Here is a 12,033-nt window from a genome sequence, read left to right as displayed (position 1 = left end):
ATCTGGCTGTCTCTTTCTTTACTAAAAAACAATATGTACAACAAGAGGCCAACCTGTTCTCACTCGAGGAAGTGAAACTTCATGAAAGACTCTGACTTAATTTAGTAAAACATTGATATGTTCATTTACAAGTATAAAAAACAAATCAGATATTTAAAAAGAAAAAAAGGCTTCATATATCAAACAACTCTAAGAAAACTATCGAACTATCGATCGTGTTTTAGTGCAACGGGAAATGTAAAATAAAAATAAGTAGTTTGTGCTGTCTCTCTTTGTGTCTCTCTGCCAGAGGAAGGCATGGTGAGGTCTGTGGGGGAGGGCGGGGTTAGAGGTGGGTGTCCGCGATGGGGATTCGTCTCAGCTCCACGATCTGGGAGTTGGAGACACTCCCTTCGTCGTGGCCCTCGTGGATCGACTCGCTGTCGCTCAAATTAAGGCCGGTGCCTAAAGGAGACACATGGAGCCAGGTGTCAGCATGAGGGACTCAAACTCAACAGTGTGTGTGTGTGTACGTGCGACCGTTTGTTTGTGTTTGTGTGCTTGTGCCTGTGTGCGTGTGGGAAGGTTTTATGCATTCTCAAAGCATTCACTTTAATTCATATAACGGATAAAAGATGGATACATGTGAACCCAAAGAATGTTAGGGGATGTAGACAGATTAATATCATCCAGGTCTGGTAACGGTTATTCAACCAGTCCATGCATGCATTCGCATCAGCCTAGCCCAATGGAACAATAACACACAACATCTTTATTCATTTCAGTACAGTTAAGTTATTATGGGGGTACATAATCCCATCCATGTCTTGGGACCATGTTATCGAACCCCTCCACTCTCCTTTGTGAGTGTTATGTAGTGTGTTATGTACTCATACAGCGCAGAGCAACCAATAACATTTTACAGTGACTCGTGTGGAACGCTGGACCAATGAGATTCCTCGTCCTAACCCTTGCATAACAGACCCCATCGCATGAGTTAATGACCCCATAAACACGCCATACAGTGAATGTGGAACATCCCTTATCCCTATCTCCACTTAATGAGGTCAACACCTTCACTCTTTACACCGGGACACTGAACCCGGGACGACGTAACCATGGCGTTAACACCCAGCTCAGGTGTACCAGGTGCACTAAGCCCCCCCCACGACCCCGGCCAATCAGAGATGGGCTTCCTATTGTCGGAGACGTGGAGGAACAATGACGTAAGCTGCCCCTTTGGCCTCTGTATGTACACGTAAGCCTAGTTTGTGTGTGTGTGTGTGTGTGCGTGTACGTCCTTGTATGTGTTCCTCCAGGTGTTCTCAGGGAGGACCGGCGAGGAGGTGAGCGCCTCATTATGGAGGCATACAGAGATAATCCCGCTGGGAAGTAACCCTAACCCTTATTATGTGGTGATCTTATCTGATGATCTTCTCCATGGTGACCAGCTCTCACAGTGGACCCCGGTTGGTTGGAGCTTTGGTCTTACATGAAGGAGGTTAAGGGGGGGGTTCAGTTGTCGGGTACCCAGTGAGCATCCGCCTGACTTCAAGGCTTTGCTCATAAGAGCTCAGTCACGTGTGGCGTTTCGCCCCACCGCTTCGACAAAAGCCTATTTTGAATACCCACAACACGCCCAAAACACATCGGATGTGTGGTTGCGTCGACCTCGACAAACAAGATATTTTTGAAAGGAGGGATCAGCGGGATCTCAAAAGTGCATCAGAATGCATCATGGGAGTTTTGGTTGCCGACATGCCACCGTTTTGTGAAGTAGTTGTATTAATGTAAAAACCGAATAAACATCAGTATACCCTTACAGCATGCACAACCAATAAGACACAAACAGACACACACACACAAACACACACACACACACACACACAAGCGCGCACACACGCACACGCACACACACACACAGCTCTGTTTCGGTCTGGAATTGAGTGTACCTCCACTCTAGCGACCAAAACACTAATCCCTCCTCATTACCACCTCTAAATCTCTCAAACTCACACCTGCTGGGTGCTGTGCTCTAATGCGGCTGTTTCCGTAGTAACCTGTTGCATCTGTCTGGGATGGAGATGCGAGACGTGTCTCTCCAGCGCGGCGTCCCACTGGGCCTTGTTAGTATTGGGAAGGTAACCAGGACCCAAGGCACGCACGGCAGGCCTCCGAGATGAACCAGTGCTCTTCAGAACACTCCCAAATATCCGGTCGCATCCGGATCTTTTACTTGAAATACTTTCACTTTAAACCTCTCCCTTTTCATATCGATCGTCATTCCTTAACTTAATACACTACGGACGACTGTTCAGTTGCTACGAGTTACCACCTCACTGGGCCGCTTGTCAGGGTCGTCTGCCCAGCGCTGAATGTGAGGGGAATAAGAACGAGCCGTCTCCTCTGAGAGATGTTCTCACTCATTGTTCGGGATTCTGCGAGGTCTCAGGCTGCAGACGCCACACCACAACAATCTATGATTTGAAAACGTGAGTTTGGGTATCGTGTTTGTTATCGTGTGTGTGTGTGTGTGTGTGTGAGCGTGTGTTTGTGAGCATGTGTGTTAGTGAGCGCGCGTGTGTGTGCGTGTGAGTATGATATATCGGCTCTCAGCTCATTAAACATTGATGGGGATGGAGGAAGAATGGTTTCCATGGCAGCAACGATAGTGGGGGGGGGGGGTCCAAAAAGGATTGAGTGAGTAGGACCAAAGGTAATAGATACTGGGGCTGTGAATGTGCACACACACACACACACACACACACACACACACACACACAGATAAGAGGACCATATCTCACCGGTTTTTAAGGCGAAGATGAGGTCGTCAAACTCCTGGGAGTCTTCGTCGCCGGCCACCAGGTTGTTGACGAAGCCCCCCTCCGTGCCGTAGCTCTCCATCACGGGGCTGGGCCGCAACGCACTGCCGGGCTGGCTGCTCAGACGCAGCGAGGCCCGCTCCCAGTCCGACACCTGATACACAGACACACGCGCACGCACGCACGCACACACACACACAATCAGATTTAATGGCCATGCCAGCACTAACGGCGTGTGTAGACCTCTTGCTGCTGCACACGGTTTACATGTGAACCCAGTGGTTCACAACATCACAAGTGTCCGGTTAAAAAGAGATGAAACACACATATGAAGTAAGGGTAATCATTTGTTCTCTTTTCTTTTGGTAGGAGTGTGAACAATTGGGCTCTGGTGATGCATGGGAATTCTTAGTGAGAGATAAATATCAGGTCAAAGTCTGGTCACCAATATTAACATGTCCTCGCAACACACACACACACACACACACGCACACGCACACAGTCACACAAACACACACTTCAGCCCACATATCAATCAGAGAGCGGCTGCATCGTTGTATCGAGGTCTGTTATAGGTTAGGGTCAGGTGGAGGTCACACGGCCACGCCAGCCGGTAGGGCCCCGGGGCCCCGGCTGGGGCCCGGGGCCACAGGGGGGTTCAGGGGTGAAAGGCAGGTCAGCCTCTCACCACAAAAAGTGCAGCAAACACCGTGAGCCAATTTCACAAGTGAAGCACTGCGAATGAGTGGCAACGAAACCACGCAACACACACATGAACGGAGAGAAAGGGTTGAGGAATAAATCCAGAGAGGCGGAGGAGGGCAGAGGGAGGAGGGGGTGAAAGAGATGCAGTAAAAGAGACAGAGGGCTAAAGGAGACAAAGAACGCCTAAAGGTGTGAGATTAGTGAGCATGTGAGCAGGCACTATGGGCTCCATTCACAAAGACTCTGTTATTGTTAAGAAGGGTGATTTTCTCGTTTCAAAAACCTTCATTTCAAACCGGAACAGGGAAACGGTTATTGTATTCAAGTGAACACAGCCAACTGTAAACGGGCATGCCAGTGTGTGTTTGTGTATGTGTGTGTGTGTGTATGTGTTTGTGTGTGTGTGTATGTGTGTGTGTGTGTGTGTCGGTGTGTGTGTGTGTCGGTGTGTGTGTGTATGTGTGTGTTTGTGTATGTGTGTGTGTGTGTGTGTGTGTGTATGTGTTTGTGTATGTGTGTGTGTGTGTGTGTGTCTGTGTGTGTATTGAACTGGTCTGTAACAGGTTCAGACTGTCCCAGGCTGTATTAGGCACCACTAGGCATACAACTCACCTCACCTCCACCCTGTAACTCCCGGTGATTTCACGGAACACACACATTTTCAAATTCACACACACAGATTATAAACTCCTATCTTTCCGCATAAATGTCCTCTTTAAAGCAATAGCTATAGCCCCCTTTCCAAATCAATACTCTTGTTGCTCTCCAGACACTAAGTCTATGTTTGTGTGTGTGTGTGTGTGTGTGTGTGTGTGTGTCTCTCTCTCTCTCTCTCTTTCCCTCTCTTCTGCCTGGGTGCTCATTCTTTATGCACGATACTACATCGCAGCCGCATCGGACTTGCCCAGTCTCCAGAAAGTCAATGTGCACTCATGAATGAAACAAGATTACTGGATCCTCAGAGCGGGAGAGACAGAGTGAGGAGAGGGAGAGAGAGAGAAAGAGAAAGAGAAAGAGAGAGAAAGAGAAAGAAAGAAAGAGAGAGAGAGAGAAAGAGAGGGAGAATGACACAGAGGGAGAGAGAGATAGAGGTAAAGAGAGAGAGAGAGGGTGGGGAGAAAATAGAGAGAGAAAGAGAAAGAGGAAGAGAACGACACAGAGGGAGAGAGAGACAGAGGGAAACAGGGAGAGAGAGAAAAAGAGAGAGAGATAGAGGGAACGAGGGAGAGAGAGAGAAAGAGAAAGAGACAGCGAAAGAGAAAGAGAGGGAGAATGACACAGAGCGAGAGAGAAAGAGGGAGAAAGGGAGAGAGAGAGAAAGAGAGAGAATGACACAGAGCGAGAGAGACAGAGGGAGAGAGAGAGAGAAAGAGAAAGAGAGAGAGAGAGAAAGAGAAAGAAATAAAGAGAGAGAGAAAGAGAGGGAGAATGACACAGAGGGAGAGAGAGACAGAGGGAAAGAGGGAGAGAGAGAAAAAGAGAGAGAGACAGAGGGAACGAGGGAGAGAGAGAAAGAGAAAGAGACAGCAAAAGAGAAAGAGAGGGAGAATGGCACAGAGCGAGAGAGACAGAGGGAGAGAGAGAGCGCGAGAGAGAGGGTGGGGAGAAAATAGAGAGCGACAGCGAAAGAGACAGAATGACACAGAGCAAGAGAGAAAGAGGGAGAAAGGGAGAGAGAGAGAGAAAGAGAGAGAATGACACAGAGCAAGAGAACGACAGAGCGAGAGCCAGAGAAAGAGAGAGAGTGGTCAGATGAAACACCAGACTGCTGTTACTGAGAGAAGCGAGACCAGGGAGTAATGATGTTAAATCTGCCCCCTATATCTTTTTCCTCTGCCCACCAATCCCTCTACTTAACACTCCCCCCCTCCTCACTCTCACTCTTTAAACAGATCGACTAGTGCCATATATGGCATTCTCCAGAGGACTAAGTGCTCGAGAGGCCTACCAAGAACACACACACCCACACAAACAAACACATACACACACTTTGACCCAGTTACATAACCCCCTGCGTCCTCCAACAATAATTGTGGGGTAGTGCCGTGTCAGCCAGATAGATAGAAAAACAGGTCTAAACAGCGAAGGATTTCCTTCAGTGTTTCGTGACGGTTCTCGCCCATCTCATTTACCCAGCCGGCTGACTCTCAGGTCCGCACGCTGAGAGTCAATTCACGGCGGCCTGCGGTGGACATTGGGGGGGGGGGGGGGGGGCAGAGCACTGAGACAGAGGTGACAGTCAGGTCAAGTCCAGTCTGTTTATTTCTACAGCCCTTAATCACTGTGTCAGCCTCAGAGGGCTTGTTGTGTGAGAAATGTCTAATTACTATGAATAGGCTGTATGATTCCCTAGTAATAATGTCTTAGTTTTCCTAATCCCTTCCTACAACTTTAAGGTGCTCTGTGGCCTTTGGAGCCCCCCTGGATGTTAAAAGTTACATCAGGGAAATGCCTAATTCAATTTGCTGACAGAGGCAGACAGATGTATATCAATAGCTATCTTTACCCACCTGTGTGTGCGTGTGTTTGTGTCTGTATGTGTGGATGTACATGTGGGTGTGTGTGTGTGTGTGTGTCCGCAAACATGCATGCATGTGTTAACACTTGTGTGTGTGTGTGTGCATCTCTGTATGCGTGTTTCCACATGCATGCGTGCACGTGTTTGCATTTGTGTATGCACGTGAGTGTGTGTGTGTGTGCATTTCTGTGTGTGTCCACATACATGGGTGCCTGTGCTTTCCCCTTTCCTACCTCCTCCATGGCACTGATGAGGTTCTGGGTGGACTTGTTGATGTCCCCGCCCACGACGGCGGCCCCGCCCTCCTGGTAGGCGGAGTCGGGGGCGTCGTGGCCGCTCATCTCCACCGTGTAGCTCGCTTTAGCCGGCCAGCACAGCTGGTTGTGCACGACAAAGTACACGGCAAACACATACAAGCCCTGGGGAGAAAGACATGTTTTAGGAAAGGCAAGGCAACTTTATTTGTATAGCACTTTTCATACACGAGGCAGGCTCAAAGTGCTTCACGTAGAAACATTGTCATACAATAAAAATAAAATAAGTAAAAGAAAGAAATAGTAAAATAGATAGAAAATAAAAGCAATGTTAAAAAAGCATTTTAGAAAGTTCCTAAAAGAACTTGGTCCTTTCTCTGGGACTCCAACCCTTTTAGGAAGTTAGGATTATCAAAACAATACTTATTTTATTATAATAGCTGTTAAAAACACATTATTTGCGCTGACGCACCGACCAAATTCTGTTGAACACACTTTACCTATTCACGCATTCATGTGTTCAAGTTGTGTGATGTCATGTCCGGGCATGACCTCACTGATGACAGCGCTGCGCTGGACGCCCACCCCCCCCACAATGTCCACCGCAGGCCGCCGTGAATTGACTCTCAGCGTGCGGGCGCCACATACCACAGAGGTGGACCACATTCCACCGGCCGTCACCGTGCCAGCGGTCCCACACAGACATGAGGGTGGGAGAGCACAGGGTCGCGCACGTGTGTGTTCCACGCACACATGCACGCACACACACACACACACACACACACACACACACACCAACAGAGACAGGGGGGAAGAGTTCTTCCATGCTTAACGGAATGTGAAGGTTTTAATTAGGGTACCATTTTTGTTTGTTTTAATGTTAAAATAGCGGCATCGATATTGTGATTCAAGACGTCCCATGGCACAAGAATGATAAAAAACGAATGTGGTACACAGCTTAAGATAACAACTCTTTCTAAATCGATGAATTGTATTAATGATGAACAAAACAGTCATTTACCAGGGGGCTGTGACAGGTTTCCCACCACTCAGGGGGAAATGTGTGGGTTTAGGACCGAATTTGCATCCCATTTATCCAAAACCAGATTACAATATAACAGAAAGGTAACAAATTAATCAAATGAAGTAAATGACTCTTTCGGCAGTGGGAATGATGCACCATTCAGTTTATAAAGGCTTCTAGATAAGATTAAGCAAATTAATCAATTTAATCAATTCATTCAATCAAATCATTCAATCAATCTGTTGTATAAATACATATACACACACACGCATATATATATAAATATATATAAATAATATATATATATATTTATACATACACACCTATACACACATACATATTCATATATATATATGAATAAAAAAAAAATAGAATTGTATTCATCATTAACTATTTCAAAAGAGGGATCTCAGATTATTTACAGCATGAGTCTTGACTTAATATATATTACTAATATTTTAAAAGTGAAACTATAGATTGGGTAGGCTAGACCTCATGACTCCTTGCCCTGCAGAAGGAAAAGGACAAACCGAGCCAAGCTAAGCGTTTCCCCAGTGTCCACAGAAGAAAAACCGACGTCTAAGCAGAAAACACGTCGGAATCGCACCGCATCAAATTATGACATGCCCTCTCTCTTGGAAGAGCTCCCCTAACCTCGACTAAACTTTAACTTTCCAGTGGAAAACCCTTGTGCCATACGCAATAAGAGCACCCTAGGAGGCCATGACCTCGTTTTCGTGGCTAAAAAATGTCCTGAAATAGTCTGTGCTGCTCTGTCCTCTGTACAGCACTCGATGACGGGCCAGGCCTGGGCTTCAGCAAACAGGCCCCTTGTTTTATGGCCGACAACCCATCAGCACTAGGTCCTGTACAGGCTGATAAACCGAGGATACCAGTGGTCCGGCTTTAGCTTCAGAGCACGGCTACGCGGCGGCGCTATCACCATTACCTGCGGACTCCCGAAGCCCAGCGGCTTAGAAACAGGAAAATCAACAGTTGGCTCGCGACGGTCAACAGAGGAAGGGACACGGAAGAGCCGCCCTGGAACACGACTAGACTAAAGAACGGTGACAGCACCCAGTTTATTTGTATTGTGACTTGACAATTATTAGAGACAGCCGATGTCAGCTCCTTTGCATATGCGTATGTAAAGTGAGGCTAATTGTGTGGATGCACACACGCATACACACACACTGGACGCACGCACACACACACACACAAACACAGAGACACACACGTGTGTGTGTCTCTGTGTGTACTTGTGCATGCACAAATGCATGTATGTACAAGCACACACAGGCACACACATTTGTGTGTGTGTGTGTGTGTGCGCGCGTCCAGCCTGTGTGTGTATGTGTGTGTGCATCCACAGATGGAGCCTCACGTATGTGTGTGTGTGTGTGTGTGTGCGTGCGTAGCTGTCACTGTGCACGGCACACTGACACACACACAGAGGGTGATTAGCCCTCCATTGAGGAGCCACAGGGGACACAGGGAACCGGCTCTAGCTTAGCGAGCCTGGTTACACAAGTCCTTCCTCTACCCAGAGGAACCGGGGCCCCGGGGCCGGCTGGAGCAGAGCCAGGACATTCAGATGGAGAGCGGGAAGAGAGGCGGCCGTGAGGGGCGAGAGAGTGATGGTGATTGGTCGACCCGTAGAGGAGGGACAGGCCATGATGGTGCAGGACCGGAATAGAAGGGCGCAGATAGGAGAAAGGCGTAGAGGAGAGAAGGAGGGTCGCCATGGAAACCGGAACGATTTTTATGAGGAAGTTTGTAAAGGAGGAATAAAAAGTTGATCATAGTTAGATGATGGATGTAAGGAGAAAAAATAGAGTGAAAGTGAACTGAAAGACAATGCTGTGATGATTGAACATTCACCAGATGTATTCAATGATTCCTATACTTGGGGTAACTGTTTATATTTTCTTGCTTGTAACAAACAGAAACAACCTTGTAATGAGTTGGGAAATGTCATTACGAGAGACATTACGAGAGAACAATATCTCAGTCCTAATTATTTACAAATACTTATTTGTAAAGGAAATAGATTTCAGAGTGTGAATGGGTCCTTGGGCCTGTTAGACAGCTGTGATAAAGCAATGAGGATGTTGTTTAAGGGCTGAGGGGCTTACAAGACAAGTCACGGAGAACAACAAGGAGCCATGCTTTAATGATGTCCGGCTCAGCCTGATGAGGTGCAGATCAGGTGGCCTAATGTTGTAGAAGCAAAGTTTTAAAGAAGCAAAGACAGAGAGAGAGAGAGAGAAACTGGAATGACCTGCAAAAAGTACTAAATGTACTGATGGTTCAAAGTCCAATTGAACCATCAGTCTACTATTCGTAGCTACTATTCGTAGCTACTGTTAACTAGGAATACTGCGGGGGTTTCACTAAAATATTGCAGAATCCTCATTGGGAAACAGACACCTGGGCAGGGTGTTGCATATCCTGTAAGAAGTCAGACACAGGAATCAATAACACGATGCTATGGTGCACACTGTACATATGCAGGTGCCTGCAGAGTATAACAAGCACGCACACACACGCACACACAGTCTACTGACCTCTGCAGAATTCTGTCATGGTTGTGAGTAACCATCTGTTATGTCCCATGCAATCACAAACAAGTTTGGAAGACAACATGGAGGTCAACTCCACAGAGGGGAAAACAAACCCAATGGAAACCTCTCTGCGGGATGAAAACTCCATGAGAAGTTCAACCGCGCCTTTGACGTGGCATGAAACAGCTTGTGGCGTCCGCATGACGAGCACGGTGGAAGATCACAACTTCAAAGAACTTCCCCGATCCTGCCCCACACTAACCTGCAGTAGGTAATCAGAACCACGCAGGGATTGGCCTCAAGCAGGTGTTTCTGCCAACTGTTGCCTTGGATTCACTTTTAAACCACGGCCTCATTGTGTTGTTCTCAGGTGAACCAGGTGGTGCTTGTTCCCTGATCACGGGGAGAGCCTACCATCTCAACAAACAAAGGGCTAGCCGGGTTACGCTTTGTGGTTTTACCTGTTTATGGTTCAGACAGACAGATGAACAGACAGTCAGACAGACACACACACACACACACACGCACACATTCTTTGCAAACAATAGCACATTTTATTTCCCTTTTCATATTCCTACAGAATGTACGTATCCTGGTGAAAACTAGGTCAGTTCACTCTTTGGTCTCCTGAAATCATTGTTGCCTGACACAGTTCATATCAAAGGTTGTTTGTCTGTTTCCCAACGAGGATGCTACCATATTTGAGTGAAACCCCCGCAGTTTTCCTAGTTAACAGTAGCTAAGAATAGTACACTGCATCTGTGAACTACACACAGAGTACAGCACGTCTTAAAACATCCCAAAGGCCAAGACATGGTGGCAAAAACCTGCTTCTAAGATTTATTTTTAATTTTTAATTTATCTCCGCTAGATTATTGCCAGCCACAAATATGTGCAGTGTGTGCGTTTGCTTGTGTGTGAATGTTTTTGTGTGTGTGTAATAGCCTTGAAGTTCTTAAGCACAACATCTAAATCCAAAGATCAGAATAGATGAAGCAGAGAGGGAACATAACAGCCTCTCGGCCAAAGCCAGAGTTTCTACACTCGCTCAAATAAAGTCATTAGCAACTTCTAGTAAAACTACACACACAGATCTGAAGACAAAAATGGCCTTTGTTGCAGTCGGTATGCACGTTTACAGTAATCACCCACTGATGAGGCACAAGATAAACCACATACACGGTGTGTGTGCGTGTGTGTGTGTGTGTGTGTGTGTGTGTGTGAGTGGGTGCGTGTGTGCGTGTGGACCAATAGCAAGACATCTCACAGCGCAGCCACATTCTCCCGACGACTTCGCTCGGTAAACATTCCGTGATGTCCCGGCCGCCTGCGGACACAAAGCCATCTGGCAGGGGCGCGCTACGGACGACGGCGTCTGTTGACAATGACATCGCCCCCGCTCACCGGACCGAGCGGCGGCGCTTGGAGTTTACTTTAGTGCGAGACTGTCGTCTTTGGCGCGCGGACGCCACATATCACCGATGGTCACCGCTGACCCCGGTGGCACACTTTACGGGAAGATGACGTCTCCGAGGGACAGGGATGTTCTGTACCTCCAGGCCTTCAGAGACCACAGTGATCGTCACGAGAAGAGGCCTGCAGGAGCCGAGGCAGAGGGGAGGACTGGAGGCGTCAAAGGCTTGATGGACAGTTGTTGTGGAAAAGGAAGGGTTTGAGGTCAAAGGTCATGCCGATTCTATAGAGCTGACAGCCTCAATAAATGTGGAATTGTTTCCAATATGGGAAATGGGGACAACAGGGTCTGAGATTCTGGCTATTTCCAGCACAGAGGAGCTTTTTTTTTACTGGAGTTGCCCTGTGTCTCAAAAAGGCAAAGTGTTGTCTTATCTGATACGCAGATAAGAGATAGGGGAACAGACAGAAGAGGGAAATAAGGGATGGTTCAGAAACGATAAGGAGTGCAAACACGAAAGACAGTTTCAAAGGCAAATGAATGACCAGCAAGATTCTAAAAGGCTGGGATGGGGGTGGGGAAAATTAAATGACTCAGACCGTTTTCTTGAGAAGGCTTCATTGTTCACATTGTTTTATGACCACCGGTGTTTGGTTTGGCGACACAAACGTCCGACTTTGGCCTGCAGTCGAAGCCCCTTGGAATGGGGAATGAATCGAGAACAGCGTCACTTCGCTTTCAAAACCTGGGGCT

At 47.3% G+C, this 12,033-nt stretch overlaps 1 protein-coding gene across 1 annotated transcript in view; it reads right to left on the bottom strand.

Moving 5' to 3' along the window:
- adgrv1 (adhesion G protein-coupled receptor V1) overlaps positions 1–12,033 on the bottom strand; it is a 138,424-nt gene continuing 126,391 nt past the window's right edge. The window contains exons 95-97 of the mRNA XM_079751739.1: positions 6,258–6,443; positions 2,784–2,955; positions 1–444 (exon numbers count right to left, since the gene is read on the bottom strand). Coding sequence (XP_079607865.1) covers positions 326–444; positions 2,784–2,955; positions 6,258–6,443 — 477 coding nt within the window. The 3' untranslated portion in view covers positions 1–325. The remainder of the gene's footprint in view (positions 445–2,783; positions 2,956–6,257; positions 6,444–12,033) is intronic.

The sequence above is a fragment of the Pollachius pollachius genome, assembly GCF_949987615.1.
Source record: "Pollachius pollachius genome assembly, chromosome: 1".
Classification (NCBI taxonomy): Eukaryota; Metazoa; Chordata; class Actinopteri; order Gadiformes; family Gadidae; genus Pollachius; species Pollachius pollachius.
This window is presented reverse-complemented; position numbering and strand designations above follow the sequence as displayed.